General features: G+C 39.1%; 1 protein-coding gene and 1 pseudogene across 1 annotated transcript in view; one reads left to right on the plus strand and one right to left on the minus strand.

The window, feature by feature from the left end:
• Positions 1–8061: 8061 nt before the first annotated feature.
• Positions 8062–21490, minus strand: part of PAK5 (p21 (RAC1) activated kinase 5) — a 334226-nt gene continuing 320797 nt past the window's right edge. Inside the window, exons 8-10 of the mRNA XM_004610926.2 lie at positions 14607–14732; positions 12488–12622; positions 8062–10251 (exon numbers count right to left, since the gene is read on the minus strand). Coding sequence (XP_004610983.2) covers positions 10096–10251; positions 12488–12622; positions 14607–14732 — 417 coding nt within the window. The 3' untranslated portion in view covers positions 8062–10095. The remainder of the gene's footprint in view (positions 10252–12487; positions 12623–14606; positions 14733–21490) is intronic.
• On the plus strand, positions 16319–16519 carry LOC129403764 (small nucleolar RNA U3; annotated as a pseudogene).

Genomic DNA, 21490 nt, shown 5'->3' on the forward strand with positions numbered 1-21490 from the left:
CATTCCCCACCACCAATATCCCGGGTATACTCCCCCTTTTTCACCTCCCCCCGCATCTATGGCAGACAATATTCCCCATACTCTCTTTCTACTTTTGGGCATTGTGGCTTGCAACACAGACACTGAGAGGTCGTCATGTTTAGTCCGTTATCTACTTTCGGCATGCAACTCCCAACCCGACTGGTTCCTCCAGCCATCATTTTCTTAGTGATCCCTTCTCTATTCCATCTGCCTTCTCCCCTCCGCTCATGAAGCAGTCTTCCAGCTGTGGGGCAATCCCCCTGGCCCTTGTCTATTTTTTTATTTTATTGAATCACCATGAGATAGAGTATTACTAAGCTGTTCATGACTGGGTTTAAGTCATACAACGTTTCAACACCCATTCCTCCACCAGTGTAATTTTCCAGCACCAGTGTCCCCAGCTTCCCCTCTCACCACTCCAAACTACCCTCAACCTCGCCTGCCTCTACGGCAGGCACCTGTCTTCTTTCTAGCTTCCCTTGAGAGACTTTAAAGCAGTGTCTCAGGTGCAGTTTACAAGAGACATATCAGACTTCCCAGATCTATTGAAAAACAATGGCATTAATATATCGCTCTAGATTCGCTGAGAGTCTTCATGGTAGAAACTGAGAATATACTATGCTTACCATATAATTATGATGCAATAGTATAAACACATCAAGTTTAAAATCTTCAAACCAGTGAGAGAGTATAGCAGGAAAGGCATTTGGCTTGCACTTGGCAGCTCAGGGTCTGAGTCCTCGCATCTCATTTGCTTCTCCCACACCCCATCCTCCAAGCCTACCAGGACTCATTCTTTTTTTTTTTCTTTTTGGGTACACCCGGCGATGAACAAGGGTTACTCCTGCCTCATGCACTCAGAAGTTACTCCTGGTGGTCCTTGGGGTGCCATATAGGATGCTGGGAATCGAACCCAGGTCGACTGCATGCAAGGCAAACGGCCTATCCACTGTACGATCACTCCAGCCCCTCAATTTCTAGTTTTTTTAAGGAATGACCAAAGGACTGATTCTTTAGTGCAGAGCCCAGGGCAAGCCCAAGAGGCCGGAGTGATAGTTCAATGGGTAGGACATTTGCCTTGCACGCAGATGACCCAAATTTGATCCCTGGCATCCCATATGGTCCCCAGAGCACTACCAGTAGTAATTCTGAGTGCAGAGCCACAAGTAATCACTCAGCATCTCTGGGTGTGACCTCAAAATCCAAAAAAGAAGAGTAAGCTCCAAGAACAACCAGGTATGCCACGCCCTTCCCTTACAAATGTTTTACAACTTTTCCTATCAATTAGGGAGATAGTTCAGAAGTTAAGGCCTTCCATGTGGTGGCCAAAGCAATGGTTTGAATCCTAGTACATATATAGTACCCTCAAGCACTGTCAAGTGTTGCCCCTGTCCCTACAGGAAGAAGTGGCCCCTGAGCACAGAGCCAGGTGGTGGTTCCTGAGAACCACTGGGTGTACCCTTTCCTGTCCCCGCACACATAGTCCTTGCTATCAACTTGTGTGCTACATTAGCCAATTTTTTTTTATTCACTTGAAAATGGAGCTTGCTCCCTTATAATTAACAGCTCATTGAAGATTGATAATGGCACTTTTATTTCCTCAGAAATATCTGGCACAGGGGCCAGAGTGATAGTACAGTGGGCAAGGCACTTGCTTTGCAAATGAGTGCAGTCCCTCTATGTCTATCAAGGGGATGCTCTTTCACTGTTGGTGGAAATGCTGACTGGATCAGCCTTTCTGGAAAACAATATGGACAGTCCTTCAAAAACTAGAAATTGAGCTTCCATATGACCCTGCAATACCACTTCTCGGAATATTATCCCGAGGATGCAAAAAAAAAAACCACAGTAGAAATGACATATGTACCTATATACTCATTGCAGCACTGTTGACAATAGCCAAAATATGGAAACAACTTGAGTGCCCTAAAACAGATGACTGGTTAAAGAAACTTTGGTACATCTATGCATGAAATACTATGCAGCTGTTAGAAGAGATGAAGTCATGAAATTTGCTTATAAATGGATAGACATGGAGAGTATCATGCTAAGTGAAATGAGTCAGAAAGAGAGGGACAGACATAGAAGGACTGCACTCATTTGTGGAGTAGAGGAAAACATCACATGAGGCTAACACCCCAGGATAGTAGATACAAGGGCCAGCTGGATTGCCCCATAGCTGGAAGACTACTTCATGAGCAGAGGGGAGAAGGCACATGGAATAGAGAAGGGATCACTAAGAAAATGATGGCTGGAGGAATCAGTCGGGATGGGAGATGTGTGCCGAAAGTAGATAATGGACTAAACATGATAACCTCTCAGTATCTGTGTTGCAAGCCATAATGCCCAAAAGTAGAGAGAGAGAGAGAGAGTATGGGGAATATTGTGTGCCATGGAGGCAGGGGGAAAATGGGAAAGGGGGATATACCCGGGATATCAGTGGTGGGGAATGTGCACTGGTGGAGGGATGGGTGTTTGATCATTGTGAGATTGTAACCCAAACATGAAAGCTTGTAACTATCTCACTGTAACTAATTCAATAAAATAAAAAAAAAATTCAGTTCACTATTCTTTAGGTCTCTTTGCAAGAGTACGTATTCTAGTTTAAGCATTTCCACTTTTTCTTCCCAGAAGAGTTTCTGCAAGAGTAGTGTCCAGAGGACAAAATGAGGTCAAGAATTCAAGGGTTAACAACCACTTCATTTGTCTTTTAAAGCAACAAAACATGGGACAGATAGCATAGAAATTGTGTTGCACGTGACCTATCTGGGTTCAGTCCCTAGTACCCCATATGTATCTGCAAACCACCAGGAGTGATCCAGAAGCACAGAACAGAGTAAGATTTGAGAACTACTGGGTGTGACCCAGAAACTGAAAAAAAAAAAGACAAAGAATATGCCATTTCTTCTCAGGAAGACCTCACAAAGATTTTAGTGACAAATTAGATAATACATATTCTAAGAACTAAAGCCCCTTTCTAGCTCCGTCTCTTTGTCTTTCTTTCTTTCTTTCTTTCTTTCTTTCTTTCTTTCTTTCTTTCTTTCTTTCTTTCTTTCTTTCTTTCTTTCTTTCTTTCTTTCTTTCTTTCTTTCTTTCTTTCTTTCTTTCTTTCTTTCTTTCTTTCTTTTTTCCCCATATTTGACAGATATATTCAGGTATTGTGCTTAATGTGCTGCCATTGGCTACATTCTGCATATCTTGTTACTTCAGGTGAGATGGATCATTTAGATCCTGGATCTCTAAAATTAAAAACTTTTTTTTTGCTTTTTGGGTCACACCTGGCGATGCACAGGGCTTACTCCTGGCTCTTCACTCAGGAATTACTCCTGGCGGTGCTCAGGGGACCATATGGGATGCTGGGGATCAAACCTGGGTGGGCTGCGTGCAAGGCAAACGCCCTACCCGCTGTGCTATCACTCCAGCCCCTAAAATTAAAAACTTTTAATTTTAGCATTTTTTATGTGATACAACTTTTCAGTGAAAGGAAACCTTTGAATTTTTATTTTAATTTTTTATTGAATATCCATGGGCTAGAGCAATAGCACAGCGGGTAGGGAGTTTACCTTGCACGTGGCTAACCTGAGTTTGATTCCTCCATACCTCTCGGAGAGCCCTGCAAGCTACCAAGTGTACCTCGCCCTCATGGCAGAGCCTGGCAAGCTACCCATGGCGTATTTGATATGCCAAAAACAGTAACAAGTCTTACAATGGAGACATTACTGGTGCCTGCTCGAGCAAATCAATTAACAATGGGATGAAAGTGATACAGTGATGTAGTGATTGAATACCTATGTAATAGACCATTGCAAAATATGTTTATAATTGGGTTTCAGTCATACAATGATCTGACACCTGTGCTTCCACCAGTGTATATTTCCCACCACCAATGTCCTCCTTTTTCCTCCCACCATTCACCAACGCCTGCTTCCCCCAACCTGCCTCTATAGCAGGCACTTTTCTTTTTTCTGTCACTCCTTTTGTGCATTATGGTTTGCAATACCAAGAGGTCATCATGTTTGTTCAGGGCATTCAGTATTTTTATCAAGAAGGTAAAGCTAGAGTAGCATTTTTTTTAAACAGGTGGCAGCTTTGGGAGGTGGAAATGACTGCCCAGGCTTTCGAAAGTACCGGGAGGTGGGAGAGAGGTAGCCCATCCTGACCCTGAGATGAACCTGGAGATTTTAGTGACAAAGCCTGCATACATGACTTTTCCGCAGATTATGTCTTGGTGAGGTCTGTCCCGAGACAGTGGAGTCTGGTTGGGGGCAAGGTGGTGATTTTGGACTGAGGAAGCAAGCGGCTGCTGGGGCCTTTGTTGGGCAGGCACCAGGCTGACCCACCCCCTTCCAATTTACCCTGGTCTTTTCAGTCTTGTGTGGATCCAAGATTAACTGTGACTTTTGGTCTCTTGAGATTTATTTATGGGTCTCTGAAGCAAGGCCAGTAAAAGAACCTACTGGAGTTGGTTCATGGGGTGACTACTGATACTTCCAGAAATTTAGGGAAGCAAGGGAAAGTAGCTCATCTCAACCCCGAGAAAGCCTGGAAATTTCAGGCACTAAATTTCCAGCAGATTATATCTGAGATTGTGAAGTTCAGCTGGGGACATGGCAGCAATTTTCGATTGTGGGAGCAAGTGGTTACAAAGGACTCTGCTTGGGAGGGCACCAGGCTAACCAGTCCCACTCTGATGTACGCTGGTCTGTCCAGCCTTGCATGCATCTGAGATTAACTGCAGCTTTTGATCTCTTTTGAGATTTATTTAATGGGTTTCTTAATCAAGGCAGATACATGTTATTGTATAGTTGAGCTGGAGATAGATGGTTTGTGGGTGTGGCTTCCATATACCTAACTTTTGGACTTTTAATTTCTCTGGAAAGTTGTTCCCAAATATCTGGGGCCTGAACAGATGCATAGCATCAATTTTGGGGTATCAGTAAGCCTGAAGGCATCACCAGGCTATTGATGCACTCTCCCCATGGGTACAGGTTAACCTGCTGGTGGCACCGCATCCTTATTCCTTTATTTTTAAAACACATTAGAAACGAGGGCCATGATGTCCACTCCATGGTAGGAAACTTGTCATAAGTTGTGGGGAAGTGCAGTTAGGACCAAGAAGGGACCACTATTAGAATGATCATTGACAATGATCACTCTGGACAAGAACTGAGTGCTGAAAGGAGGTAAAGTTATAAACATAACCTTTCAGTAACAGTATTGCAAATAATAGTGCCTAAAGGAAGGGGGATGTGAAAGAGAGAGAGGGGGGAGAGAGAGAGAGGAGAGAGAGAGAAAGAGAGAAAGAGAGAGAAAAGAAAAGGAATGTGTCTTCCATAGAGGTAGACTTGGACTTGGGGTGGGGGCGGGAGGAAAATTGGGACATTGGTGGCAGCAATGTGTACTGGTGAAGGTTGTTGGAACATTGTCAGGCTGACACCCAATCCTGAACATCTTTGTAACTGTCTATCTTGCAGTGCATTTCAAGCTCTGTTTTTATCAAAAGTAAAAAGCAAGAATTTTTGAAAAAGTCTATTTGATGGAGAAATTAGAAACCCATTTCTTTTTTTTTTTGCACTGTGGAGAAGCCCTTGTTCTCTCTTGAACACCTTTCTCTTTCTTTCTTATTCTCCCCCCACCCCCATTTCTTTAAGTAACTTTACTTAAAACTTAAAAAAAAATTATCCGTGCATAGACTTTCTTAAACCCTCTTTATTCTCTCTGCATTTATTCGCATGGGAGCTGTTGTTAGTTTCCTACCCATGATCTCTCAGCTGTCAACCCCTATTTCTACTCCAGGGCCTGTGCTGGTAGTTTCTGTGTATGCCCAGGACCTCTTGTGTTTCTTTACTTCTGTCAGATGTAATAGACTTGGCCAATGCACTGGAAAAACAACGTATGTTTTGGGAGTTGATGTTCTAGCAGCAATTAAACCACTGATGGTTAGGAGCTGGTAGATTCATGGGCATATCACCTTTCTGTCAGCCCTTTCCATCTCCCACATGCCCCCAAAGGAAAATTCTAGAATGTCTTTCCAGGAAGGGCTACCATGGGATTGGGCCTGGGGTTACCTAGGAAAAACTCATTCAAAAAACACGTATTATTATTAGTTTATATCTCCTGTCTCAGTTACCCACTACACTATATTGAGTGAGGTTCCTTGGATCTTAGTGAAATATGTGTCTAAGTCTTTAGATTCACTTTGAACATAAGACACACTAAGTTAATATATTCATTTGACTTAGAAATACAACACAAATTGCATGCATTTCCAGACTCAAGTTGGCTGACTTCCTGCACGATTTGTTGCTTTCACAGAATTGTTTCTGCTTTTGTATTTCGTATCTGCTTTAATCAAATTGAGCTTTTGTCTGCCTGGAATATCATTACCATTTTTCTCCCCCATGAAACAACGCTATTAAATTGACCCTTTGTATCAAGGAGTCTGAATTCATTGAGTTGTTAACTTCATGAAATTATTTCATTGTTCATAGAATGCTACTAGTGACATTAGAAATTGCTACTAAGTATGTTTGTTTCAGTGGTAAATGAGGAGACACGACCATAGCTCAGTCTGACTTGATCACTCTAATATGTTTTTAAAAATGATCCAGCACTGTAGCACTGTCCTCCCATTGTTCATCGATTTGCTCGAGCAGGCACCAGTAACGTCTCCACTGTGAGACTTGTTACTGTTTTTGGCGTATCGAATATGCCATGGGTAGCTTGCCAGGCTCTGCCATGCTGGTGGGATACTCTTGGTAGCTTGCCGGCTCTCGGAGAGGGATGGCGGAATCAAACCCAGGTCAGCCACGTGCAAGGCAAACACCCTACCCAATGTGTTATCGCTCCAGTTCCTTACACATATATACATATATACATACATATATATATATATATATATATATATATATATAAGCACACAAGACTCAACTTTTAACAACATGTTAGTGATCTCTTATAGAAGGGCTTAATTGCCCCTGGGTGAAATACAAAAGTCTTCAACCTCTTTCCTCTAAGGATACTTTTTTGTAGCATTTTCAGCGTTTTTCATAACAAACAATACAAAGTATATTATTTTGGTTTTGCTTTGGGGTTTAGGATGGAAATATCCAAAATATGGTGGTGGCTGAAGATTGCTCTCAGAGAAAACATGCCATTTACACCAAAACTATTCTGGAGTTCTAGAAAACAGTATTTGTAGTCCTCAGGTGGAAACAAAGTAGGTTCAGACATCTTACCCCTTTCCAACAGCATATACAAGTTAGCCAACTGCAGTTATTTCTTTAACCAGAAACAAGCTCCAAAGCTGCTCCCCATGGACCATGAGTTAATACGAGAGTTGTGGTTGAAGGATGTAGAAGACAGAAAGGGTAAATAGGTACCTACCATGTCTGCTGGCATTTCATATCCCTAATTACCGCTTTCTCTTCCTCTGACACAAGTTTAACCCAAATAACCTACTGTCACTGCTGTCCCATTGCTCATCGATTTGCTCGAGCGGGCACCCGTAACATCTCCATTATGAGACTTGTTACTGTTTTTGGCATATCGAATACGCTGAGGGTAGCTTGCCAGGCTCTCCGAGAGGGATGGAGGAATGGAACCCGGGTTGGCTGCATGCAAGGCAAATGCTCTACCTGTTGTGCTATCGCTCCATTTTATCCCTGGTACCATATGGTACCAGAAATAAAACGCTGTTCGCCTATATGCAAAGTATGTGTTTCAGTCCTTTGAGTTATGTCCCTTTCCTCCACCCCCAACACTCTTCTTTTGTTAGCTTTTGTTGGTAAAAGGCCTTTAGATGAGTATCATTGTAATAGGGATGTAGAGTGGGATTTTTGATGATAAATATGACTTCCTTTAAACTTGGCCATCCAGAATTTAATACTTCCCCACGCCCGTACTCCATAGCTCTACACTCTCTGTGAGGCCCAAGAATGGGAATATTTTTCTTTGCTTCTTGTCATAATGCTACATGTAAATTTATACCAACTCATTTGCATTTCTAAAAAACAAATCTGAAGCACCAATAACACAGTGGAAGAAAAGGCAAACATTTATTTTTATTTGCAAGTGCAGTTTCTGCCAATAGTGCTCACAAAACCTTTTTAAGCTACAGTAACTTTTGGTAAACTCAATGACTACTTTAAAAAATACCCAGCGATAAGAAAATTACAGAAACATTTCTATTACACTCTTAAAAATGGTTGGAATCTCAAATCTACTATTTTTGTAATGGTTTTAGTATCTGTTCTGATTATAAATATTTTTTTTAATTTATAGCCTATATAGTACTAGTTATCTTAATACAATCTGTTCCATGAAATTTTAGGACTGTCATTTTCTGGATTTAGATTTTTCTTCTTACTTATTTTATTAATATTTTAAGATATTACATAAAACATTGACTCGTGTTTTATGAAATAAATTATAGATATTACTTATGGTGAGGCATTTCCAGTCTGGGAGAAAACTGAAAATCTAAGCAGTAGAAGGTCATCTTATGCCTTTTTTTCCTTTTTCAAACGATAATAAATAATAAACAACCTATTAATTAAAATTCTTAATTATGCTTAGAGCAACCAGAGCATTTTCACGAAATTAAATTCATTCTTGTTACAGTATATGAAGTCATTATGAAAAACCTCTGGTTTTCTAGTTTGGTACAAATGGCTTTTGTCTGACACGTAAGTAATAAAAACTAATGGTGACTATGTAGCTCTTTCAGAGTTTTAAAGGCAAATCTATATTGGCCTACAGTTAACATGCAAATTCATCCAACAAGCAACACAAAATGTATTATAGTAGTCATTCATTTTTATCAACATTCAAGAAGATCTAGACAGCAGCACAACTCTCCTATGTTAGAAACACATTATAACATGGTCACAACTGAAGTCAGATCATACCTGTAAAATATCCCCTTTCCTATTCTTCCTCTAGAATCAATTCAGACTTCCAGCACAATACATGAACAATAGCGATTAATACTGTGGTACAAAGGTAAGTACAGACAAGAGTTTGGTGTGCTAGCATACAGAGCTTTGAAAACAGTGACAAATGAAACCAAACATCTTGTCCCATTCTCTCTCCTTTCCCTTTGTGATACTACAATTCTCATGACCTGATTGAAACATACAATTTGAGGAACTGAGTCTCATGATCCCAGCATTGAAATTGTTCCTTGGGAGGGCAATTTGGCCACAAGGGTCATGTCATGCCCATTCAAGAGAGGGCACAAGGAAAAAAACACCCTGCTATGCTAGTAGTAATACTAGCATAAGGACTGAGTAATTTTCCAATATATTTAACTTTATCCCAAGGAGTAGTTGGTAAACTGTGACTCAAATTTTATTTTATTTTTGGTTGAATAAATGAAATGTGCACCACCATCACCATCACTCTTAAATCTTCGTCCATCACATAAGACACTTGTTAAGATAAGAAAGATATTCTACTAAAGCTGACGGTGATTGAGAGTCATTCAGTATTCAAAGTTCCTATAGAATCGTTGGGTCTCTGAAAGGGATAAAAAAGTAGGAAAGGCTTTGTTCAAACTCTTGCTAGTAAACAAGTATTACTTTAACTGATACAATGGCTACGTGACATCAAAGTACTATAAATTATCAAAACTATTGTACAGAAAAATTACAAATTCAAATTCATTGCAAAATACATTACACTGCTACCATTAAGAAAAAAGTGCTTTTTGTATTCCTTTCTTTTTTTTTTGCCAGAAAAGTATTCTTTCAATATAGAAAACCCTACGCATTACCCTGCATGTGGCTAGGATATATCATAACGGAGTTTGTACTGAGTCCTTCTGATTTGCTGGATGAAGGTTGAAAAATATAATAATGACTTTTTAAAGTGATGTTCCAAATGATCATGCCAGCTGTTGGTGGAGAGATGCCTGTTTAAGACACAAGAAGATGCCCTGGTCTGTCAAACCCTGCTGGTCATCACACTGTCCCACCAATCAGCTGGTCTTTTGCATGTCCTCTGGTTTCATGTTCTCCTGAATTATGCTCATGTCCTCTAGCTTTTTTTTTTTTTACTTATGTGACTCCTCTCTCAGTGATGTCTATATTGTCTCATGAGGGGAACAATACATGATGGCGGGCCTGCCAGTTTCAAGAATGGATGTCCGAGGAGTTCCTGGGCTGTGGCTCTTTGAGATGGTTCTCTCACCAACATCAGGTCTAGAAATCCCCGGAGCACGGAAGAAACCTGTCAACACCCAACACACAGTGATGAAGACCAACAGAGAAAACCAATTCAGCTCCTTAAACTGACCTTCCAGCTAATATTCAGGAAAATGACTACATCAACAATAGCAAATTTTACAAAGTTTCCATGAGGGCAAATATGTTAGAGAAACAAAATCAAGTATTGATTAAATTAAAATGTGATGTTTTCTTTTTTTTTTTTGGGTCACACCCAGCGATGCACAGGGGTTACTCCTGGCTCTGCACTCAGGAATAACTCCTGGCGGTGCTCAGGGGACCATGTGGGATGCTGGGAATCGAACCCGGGTCAGCCGCATACAAGGCAAACGCCCTACCCGCTGTGCTATCGCTCCAGCCCCAAAATGTGATGTTTTCAATCATTTCTTCAGTTTTGAAAAGGTAGGAATATACAAAGTTATAATGAAAAAGGATCGATTGTTTTTTTCAATATAAATGGTAACAATAGTGATGAACACACAGCATACTAAAAGCTGGTATGATGCTCCTAGTATGCATAGGCACTGCTTGCAAAAATTTGAAGTATGGTATAAACATGGAATAGCTTTATGTTTCTAACACTTGCAATCACCCAGGCTCTGCGGAATCCTCTTTCTTGAAGAGGAGCTTCTTTAAGGATATTTTACACAGCATTTCCCCATTAATTTCTTATAATTTCTGTTTTAGAACTATATTACATACAAATTCAAATATATTATATGCTTACTTAGCAGTATTAAAACATTAAAATATTTTATGTAGGCATGATTGATTGACAATACCATCCATATTAGAACTCCAGATACACATTGAACCACCACCAATGCCCACACTCCTCCATCATCAAGGTCTCAAGTCCCTTGTCTCTCCACCTCTTAGACAAACTTTTTAAATGTAAATTTATACATCTTTAGACAAAGAATTATATCTCTTTATTCCCCATCAAGATAAAAACTATATATTTCTATCCCACAAGAAGATGATCTCAGTCCTTTTCCCTGTTAATAACCAACTCCTTTCAAAGGGTCACCACTATCCTGACTTCCAACAGGAAAAAAAAGAAACTTTCCTTCTTTGTTTCTTTATAGAAATAGAATCACAAATGGTCAAATGATCTCTTTCTGACTTTTTTTCAATATGATGTCTGTGATATTTTCATCAGTTCCATTGCTGTATAGTATTCACTATTGAATTATTGTACTTATTATTTATCCATTCAGGAAACAGCATTGGGTGGTTTCCAGTTTTTGATTATTAGCATTGCAGTTCTTCTTGTACATGTTTCTAGAATATTATGCTTACTTCTTTTGTATTTAGGTGGTCCAAGGGAACAAAAGTTTGAGTAAAGTTTGAGTAAAGTAGGAACACTACTGTTTCCTTTGCCTGAGTAATTTTTCTCCCATATCTCTTCACATAACCTACTCTGACATCCCATTCAAGTTCCAAAACATGAATGCTTCCAAGAAAAGAATTTCTTCAGGACAGTGATGGAGAATAATGAGCACTATGTTGGTGGTGGCAGTGTGCAATAATGGTGTATACTGATGCTAAAAACTTAAGCACTATACAAACAATATTATCAAAACACAATATTATCAAATTTGTATAATATACAAACAAATTTGTATAATATACAAATTATCAAATTTGTATAATATACAAACACAATATTATCAAAACTACAATAACACTTTAGAGAAATCAAATTAGAATTTTAAAGAAGGAGAAAGTCTCTTTTCACTCTTCAATCTAAACTAGACCCAACATTACCTCTCTTGCACTAACACATAGTGTTTTTCATTCAATGCAGAGTGCATACCACTTTCAGACATTATTTTACTGATCTGTTTGTGGTTTATTATATGTCTCCCTAACCTTATTACAAGCCTTATGAAAATCAGGAAATGTGGGTCTGTGCTGAGTAACCCAGCAACTGGAACAATCCCTAGTACATTATAAGTTATCCAAGATGTAGCACTGAGTGAAGAGCCAGATTTATATTAGTAGCCAACTCTACAAGAGAGGTGTAGTTTGTATCCCATTTTACAGATTAAAAGAAAAATAATTCATCATTTAGCATGGAATTATAAGAAAGAACAGGGATTCGAATGTGAAAGACTCTAAATTTAAAGTGTATTCCCATAAACCAGCGAAGTGATAAAAATATAGAAAATATAGAAACTGAAGACTCTGAAAATCCATAATTTTGACTTCAACCACATAGTCAGTCCATTTCTCACCTTGTGTAGGTCCTTCACTCTTGGAGGTAAACTGTCTCGGATCCTCCTCATTGCCTGGAGGGGAGGTTCATTGAAGTAGGGAGGTTCACCATCTATCATTTCTATCACCATGATCCCCAGGGACCATATGTCCACCTGTTAGGCACAACCCATTGGTTAACTGAGACGGCAAGAATGCTCTAAAGTGTGGATCTGCCTAGGAAACTCAGTAGATTTACTCATTCACAAATAAATGTGATATTGTAACCTGTCACAAAATCTGGTTTTGAGCTATGGGTCATATCCAGCAGTGTTCAGGGGTGCTCCCGGCCATGCTTAAGGAACCAGGTGGTTTTGGATACTAAGTTCATGTTTCTTGCATGCAAAACATGTTCTCATTCTGTTGAGCTATGTCTCTAACCCCCAATTTCTAAAAAATTACAATATATATATTTATGGACTGAAGTTTTGAGTGATTGGATTTTTGCTAACAATCTTCTTTTAATTTTTAATAACAACTTCAATAAATGTTCCACCAATTACCTCCACAAGACTATCTTAACATTCTGAAATTTATAACTTTTTCTTATACTTTTAGCTTTGATGATTAAGTGCTTCATAGAGCAGATGATAAAAACTCTCGAAGCTTTATATTATGAACATGTAGGAGAAACTTGCACAGGAACCATTAGAAAATGCCAAGTGTTTGACATAGTCATAACACACTACAGAGCCTCCCTGCATAATGCAGCAAGTGTTCATTTTCTTTTGTCAATTTGATTTTTAAAATGATTTCTTTCCTCCTTCTTAGAGTTTTCCTTCCTTTGTTTGATATTTTCAAGCGACATACACAAAGCCCTGCTTTGTAAACCATTTTCAAGGCATGGAGAAAAAAGAAAAGGAAGAGATGACAAGCAATTCTTTCTGAGTGAAAAAAAAAGGGAAGTCAGGACAATGAGAGATCTTAGCTGTGCTATAAATTCCCAGTTAGAATCACTTTTCTCTTCTAGTCTCATTACACTCCTTATCAGTCAGCTGCACTCTTGTTATAACTCTTGTAGTGACCTTCCCTGAGCATTCGTGCTCTGGGGACCATGGTGAGAAATACAAGTTGAGTACTGATCCAAGGGCAAGCAAATAAGGGAAAGACAGCGCAGCCTGCTTTGATGCTAATATTCCTCGCTCACTGATCCATGACATCTCCTCTAGGCCTCTCCTCTCTGAGAACTGCCATCTGGGCTGCAAAGTGCGAAAACAGTTACACCCAGTTGGTATAAGCACCTTGTCTCCCTGGGAGTGTACCTCAGAGCTTCTGCTCACGCGCTCCTCTCCCATCACAATCTTTCTTTCACTTCTTCAGCTGCCTTATGTGCACATGCCAAACTCTACTAAGAAATAGTGGCTCCTTTTCAGAAGAAAGAGAAGTAATGCTATATTTTAAATGGTAAAACCTTCAAATAGAATACCTTTCTCCTTAGAGAAAAAAAGTGCAGGCTATCTGAGCAATCACTGTATCACTATCATCCGGTTGTTCATTGATTTGCTCAAGGGGACACCAGTAACATCTCCATTGTGAGACTGTTACTATTTTTGGCACATTGAATATGCCACGTGTAGCTTGCCAGGCTTTGCCACGTAGGCAGGATACTCTTGGTAGCTTGCCGGACTCTGTGAGAGGGACAGAAGAATCGAACCCGGGTTGGCTGCATGCAAGGTAAATGCCCTACCTACTGGTGCTATCGCTCCAGTCCTATCTGAACAATACATTTGTTTTATTCTGACTTTATAACCATTGACTTGCTATGCCTGCTGCTCATTTGTGCCTCTCCAGCCACTTTCAAGTGGCACTGTCATGCTTTGTTTTGCAGCCTCCTGCCAAAGAGAGTAGGATCTGAGTTTGAATGGCTTGTCCTGGATGCTCTTGCAGTAACTCAAGAAATGGCGCCTAGATCAATGTCATGTCAATTTCCTCAGAGGTGGTCAGTGACCTTCTGCCACACCTTGCTCTGTCAGAAGGGTAGTGGATGGAGGATCACAAGTGGAATCAATAGTCATCTCCCAGGTTGCCTATGCCCATCAATGATCTTAGATCCCCTGTCCAGGTTTTGTGGCTCCCAGGCATTGATGGTCACTGTCTTACCTCCGTCCCATAAGGTAGCCTAGAAATCACCTCAGGAGCCATCCAATAGGGAGTGCCAACCAGGGACTTCCTCTTCGGCACCTCTTTGGAAACTTGAGCACAGAAACCAAAGTCAGACAACTTTATCTGAAAAGGAAAGCAAAGCACACGTGGCAATTCAGAAGACACCAGCAGCAAGTTCTAGAAATAGTATTTCAAATTCAAAACCATTGCATTCTAAGAGGTCTTAGAAAAATTTGAGTAGTTCAGACACTCCTTTGCAAAGGTGTGGCAATTTTAAGGAAAATCTGACAACCTATTCAAGATTGACTTGCAAATATTTAAACTTATGCCTACATATTTGACAAAATTACAAATACAAAACAATTTAAAATTAAATACACCCCCAAATGAAAAACTTGTTAAAATTCCAACCCACAACTTTAATACAACTTATCATGTTTGCATATAAATTAATTATTCTCAATTTGAGTTTTGTACAAACTGCTGCTGATTATTTTTTGTTTTGAACATATTTTCATTTCTAAGTACCATGACATGATTCAAATAAATAGACTCTTTTCTATATTTGAGTTATTGTAATAACCATTTATTTAGGATACTGAGATAATTATTAACTGTGCTTATCCTCTTTATGCCCTTCCATCTTGTCTTTCTGTTTTGCTCATAAAATTGAAATTGTCAGTATGAACAACACAAATGTAAATATGGACATAGAATCTGGTTGCTAGTATTTGATTAATGGGGGTTTAAGGCAGATCTTAATGATCCAATGTAATGCATATTATATGACCATCACTGAAAATTCTTGCACTAAGCTTCACAAATTCATTGAAGATCACAATCATAATGCTTCATTAGTTACCCACTGTGATAATTTATATATTCTAAATTACTAGGATTCAATTTATTTCTGGGAGGGAAGATTTGTGGTCTGGCCTGAAATTCAGATGGACTTACTGAAGACAACTGCCACTATGGATTTTAGTGATGATGAAATATATTGAAAGAAAATAATGTTACAGGTTTTGTAATGATTCAGAATCATCATCATCATCATCATCATCATCATCATCATCATCATCATCATCATCATCCCATTGATCGTTGATTTTCTTGAGCGGTCTCAGTAACATCTCCATTTGTCCTAGCCTTGAGATTTTAGAAGCCTCTCTTTACTCATCCTTCCCAACCGTGTCGCATTGGAAGCTCTTTCTGGGTCAGGGCACTGAGACCCATCATTGTTACTGGTTTTGGCATATGAATACACCACAGGGAGCTTGCCAGGCTCTCCCATTCGGGCAGGGGACTCTTGGTAGCTTGCCTGGTTCTCTGAGAGGGAGAAGTAGGCTATAAGATGTCCCCGCTGCCTGCTTCTGGGATCTTGGTTTTACAGTCTCTGGATGTTACAGGCTGTTGATGGAATTACACGGTGCTGGGGGCAGTTTCTGGGTGTGTCCGCCTAGCTACCGGAAAATGGAGGATCTGGGCAGAAGAGGCCTAGTCCTGATCCAAGCAGGCTTGGACATCTCAGCCCTGGGTCCCGCACACCTGGGTTCCTCTGCTGGTTCCTTCATGTGTGGTTCAGAATAGCAATTTTAAATTAAAATATCTATAAATTAAAGGTATAGTCTCAATGGAATGAATTCTCCCTCAGCTCTCTTTATAGCTCTCTGAATATCTCAGTTTGGTTTTCTTCTCTGATACTACCTCTGTTTCTCACATTTTGAGCATTACTGGAGAAGTTTCTCTGATAGTGTAGAATACCAGAAACCATGAGGAGGAGCCAGAGCACCCTCTGCTCTGCGTGAAGCTGGTTCTAGACACTGCTTTTGCAACTGCCTTTTACCCTTGCAACTGCCTTTCTCTCTTCCCTTGGAAGTGGGAGAGGGAGAGGATGCAGTCCGAGTGGTTTCGTGGAACCCTCCCCCACTATTGTTTCATTGTCTTTATTCCTTGGTCTCAGATCAATTGATTATATTTATGTGGATATACATTCATATATATCATATATAATTTATATGTTTATGTTAAGACAGTACAGTATTGTTAATATATATTGTCAGTATATTGTATATGGGTTGGAGTGATAGCACAGAGGGTAGGGTGTTGGCCTTGCATGTGACCGACCTGGGTTCTATTCCTCCACCCCTCTCAGAGAGCCTGGCAAGCTATCAAGAGTGTCTCACCCGCATGGCAGAGCCTGGCAAGCTACCTGTGGTGTATTCGATGTGCCTAAAGCAGTAACAACAAGTCTCACAGTAGAGATGTTACTGGTGCCCGCTCGAGCAAAATCAATGAGCAACGGGATGACAGTGACAGTGACATATTGTATATATTATATACAGTTTATATTACTTGATTAATGTAGCTTGATTACTGTGGTATATATATTTTCATATAACTCATATATATCCTATATATAATTTAAGGCTTGGATAAGAATATCATCAACTGTACTTTGCTTTATTTGGGGGCATGCACACTAGAAAAGTTCTTGGGGTCACACCTTGCTTTGTGCTTAGGCCAGGCCTGGTAGTGAAGGGATTCAAACTGGGGTCACTGCCACAGCTGAGTGTGAGGCAACCACCTTGATCTTTAGAGTATCTCTCCAGCCCAGGTATAGTTTACTTTTGTTGGTCACAGAAGCAAGTTGAAATTAAAAATCAGGTAAGCTTCTCAGGTTGTATTAGGTACTGCAAGATTAGCAGGGTTGTGAAGTTTTTTGAACTAAATAAAATTTTTGAACTGTCACTGTCACTGTCATCCCGTTGCTCATTGATTTGTTTGAGCGGGCACCAGTAACGTCTCTCATTGAGAGACTTATTGTTACTGTGTTTGGCATATCCAATATGCACTGGTAGCTTGCCAGGCTCTGCTGAGCGGGCTTGATACTCTCGGTAGCTTGCCTAAGTAAAATCTTATGTTTTACTTATATCTTATAAACAACCCTCCTTAGTTAAGTTTCACAATAATATTGTTATTAGGCAAAGAAAATTATGAAGATTTCTTTTATGTGGGTGAGGAAACAAATCCAAAAATTAAAATGTCTTGTCTAAATTTACTTATCTCTATTTGTTACCACAATCAGGGCTAGAACCTGACTTTCTAATTTTCAATTCAGTGTATTTCCACCAATCCCCTTAAAAATTTTTAATTGAAGTAACATTACTATATAACATTATATATGTTTCAAATTTACAGCACTTAATTTTACATTATACTCTCCACCTACTTGGGAGAGCCTGGCAATCTCCCTGTGGTGTATCCATATGCCAAAACCAGTAACAATGAAGAGTCTCATTACCCTGACCCTGAAAGAGCCTCCAATGTGGCACCATTGGGAAGAATGAGTAAAGAGGGGCTTCTAAAATCTCAAGGCTAGGACGAATGGAGACATTACTGAGACTGCTCGAGAAAATCAATGATCAACGGGATGATGATGATGATGATACATATTCATATAATCGAGACAGTGCAGTATTGACAACTATACATTGTCAATACCACACTGTCTTGATTACTGTAGCTTTATAGTAAGTCTTAAAATTTAAGTAGAGTCAGACTTGCCACTCTGTTGTCGGCTATTTTTTTTTTGTGGGGGAGTAATCAACTTTTGTCTAATATATTTGAATTTTGTCACTTTTCAAAAAATACCTTATTGAAATATCTGGTTAGTTTTTATTATGTTTATAGATCCAATTAGAAAGAAATGGTATATTAACACTATTGAATCCTATCCATAAACATGGAATACCTCTCCATTTGTTCTGATTTTGTAGTTTTGATTATAAAGAACTTTTACATATTTTACTAGGTTTATTTATCCTTAGCATTTTATTTTGAGGGGTGCTAGTGTAAATGGTTTTATGTAATAAATTTCAAGTTCTAGGGGCCGAAGCGATAGCACAGCGGGTAGGGTGTTTGCCTTGCATGCGGCCGACCCGGGTTCGATCCCCGGCATCCCATATGGTCCCCCAAGCACCGCCAGGAGTAATTCCTGAGTGCAAAGCCAGGAGTAACTCCTGAGCATTGTTAGGTGTGACCCAAAAAGAAAAAAAAAATTTCAAGTTCCACTTATTGCAGCAAATATAAAAATAATTTATTTATGCCTATTAACCATTTACCTTAAAACTTTGGTGAAATAACCTTTCAGCTCTAAGAGATTTATTGCCTGTTCTTTTGAATTTTCTACAATAATAATCATATCATGTGTGAACATTTTAATTTTTCCTTTCTAATCAGGAATATATCTTCTTTTTTTTGTTTTATTGCACAAGCAAGCATATGTAATATAAATTTTGGAAGGAATAAGAGGGAACATTTTTGTCTTTTTCCAAATTTCAGTGTAAAAATATATTAAAACCTTTAGCATAATACAAGGATTCAATCCATTCTTACTTCCTTCAGATTTTTTTCCTCAGGAGTTCATACTGATCACCTCTACAAATATGAGATAATTACACCATTCACCAAACCTTGACCTCTTTTAATAATTAAAAACAAATTTAAAAGTTGAGATATTATGATCTATAATATTATTAATGGTTTCTTATGCAGATTTTAAAATGACACACCATTAAATCTTGAACTCTTATCTAGTAATGAAATTTCCTCTCAGACTTGAAAATCTAAACTCTTTGCCATTTAATTTCTTTGGGTGGGGTGGAGGGCATACCAGGTGGTGTTTAAGGTTTACTCCTGACTTAGTGTTTAAGAATCCTTTCTGACAGGGCTTGTGGACCATATATGGTGCCAGAGATCAAAGGTCAGCCACATGCAAGACAATACTTTACTCACTGTATTATCACTAACACAAATCTTCACATTTTAACTGTGAGGTGTCACATATTCATTCTTTCTTGATATATAATAGATACTGACAAAAACATAGCTGACTAGAATGATTTTTATTTTATATTGACAGGCATATATCATGACAAATCATATATAAAAGATGATAAAAAGGTGATAAAAAAGCAGTGGTGCTTTTTCTGAAACTTTATCCGAAACTAACTTACTGAATACAGATATCTCAAGATTCAAAACTGGATTACAGATGAAATGGAGATAACTTTTCTTTTCATTATAAAATGCTGTTTTTTTATGTTTTTGTTCATAAACTTCTTTATAATCATACTAAGGCTAGTGATGATTTTGGCAGGACTAGGAGGCGTTGCATTACTTCAGGTGCAGTGCAAAAGACAAATGGCTTAGTGGAGAGATAGTTTTCTTAATTTTAGCATATATATATATACATATATATGTTTAACATATCAAGAATGAAATCCAAGAACAGAGAGATAGTATAGTGTAGACACTTGCCTTACACTCAGTCAACCCAGGTTTGACTCCCCTGTACATGCTTGGTCCCCCATGCTTTATCAGGAGTGACCCTTGAGCACAGAGTCAGAAAAAAATCTCACACATAGCTGGATATGCCTCCTCCACCAAATTAGATATCTAAGATAAGATAATTGCCATGTGGTATGAAGAAAGTAGTCCTGCTGGTCTAAAATCCTTATTACCATATTTAAAAAGGACTCTACAATTTAGAGAAGTAAAAATCCTAGAGTCCATTATTTTTTAGCCTGGCATTATTTTCAGAAAAAAATAAATAGCATTTTTTACTAATTTAGATAGAAAGGACATGAATTTTTTTTCTTTTTGGATCACATCCAGCAATACACGGGGGTTACTCCTGGCTCTGCACTCAGGAATTAGTCCTGGCGGTGTTCAGAGGACCCATGTGGGATGCTGGGAATCAAACCCGTGTCAGTCGCGTGCAAGGCAAATGCCCTACCCACCCACTGTACTATCACTCCAGCTCAGGACATGGATTTTTAAAGTATCTAAGTGGCATGTATAGTCTAATACAACCAAGGGGGAGGAAAATCCATATGTGTCTGTGTTCAGAGACAATAATTCATGACTTTTAATATTTCATCTGGAACCATATAAATGCAGATATCAAGGAGTGCCCTGAGCAGAATTGAGGCCCCACTTTGAGTTAAGTGGGCAAGCTAAGGAGTGTGAGTCTGATTGACCTGGGAAAGTGCAGCATGCTCTCATACGCCCACTGGATCATACACTATCTTAGCAGTACAGAGCAGCAATGTCCCCTTCTCTTATACATCCTTAATTTGGTTTGATCCTTAAGTATCAGTATGAGTCTTTTTTTTGTGTGTGTATGTAACTGATCACAAGAATGTGGGGGACATAGTCTGTAGAGGCTACGTGTCCAGCTCCATATATTTCTCTGACGTTTTAATCATTATAACATAATTTTGACAAGACAATGTGTCCCTGATGTTCTTTTCATGAATGCTTATCCAATAACTGTACTCTCGTTAGTGAATTCTTTCTTTGTGATAAAGTCATTAGGATGGAACTGATAAAAAAATAGAATAAAAGAAGACCTCTGTCAGTCGCTCTTCATCATGAGCCAGAGCGATGCTGTGACCCTTCGTGCTTTCTACATTTCTCTTGCGTGTCTTATCTCTGCGCCTCTGACTGACTGATATCACTTCATGCAACAATGTGGTAATGGGGAATGCTTCAGTAACTTAAAATAGTATTTGTTGACCAACAAGCTTGAAAATATTGCGATTTTCACGATAGTAGTATATACTAGTGAATATTGGCTAAACATGGCCACGTGTGCAAATCAAATTCAACACGTCTATTGCCTTTTTTGCAGTGAAGCTCTTCGAAATTTTGGTAAGTAAATGAGGAATTGCTTCACGGGGGAATATAGACTCAAGGATGTTTTTCAAGACGTAAAGCAAGAGACTGGAGCTGTGAAATACAGGAGAGTTGTTCTCCTGAAAAAATCTAGCACGCAATTTTTATCCTAAAAAACTTTCAGGATAAAAGATTGAAGG

This window comes from Sorex araneus, chromosome 3 (assembly GCF_027595985.1).
Source record: "Sorex araneus isolate mSorAra2 chromosome 3, mSorAra2.pri, whole genome shotgun sequence".
Lineage (NCBI taxonomy): Eukaryota > Metazoa > Chordata > Mammalia > Eulipotyphla > Soricidae > Sorex > Sorex araneus.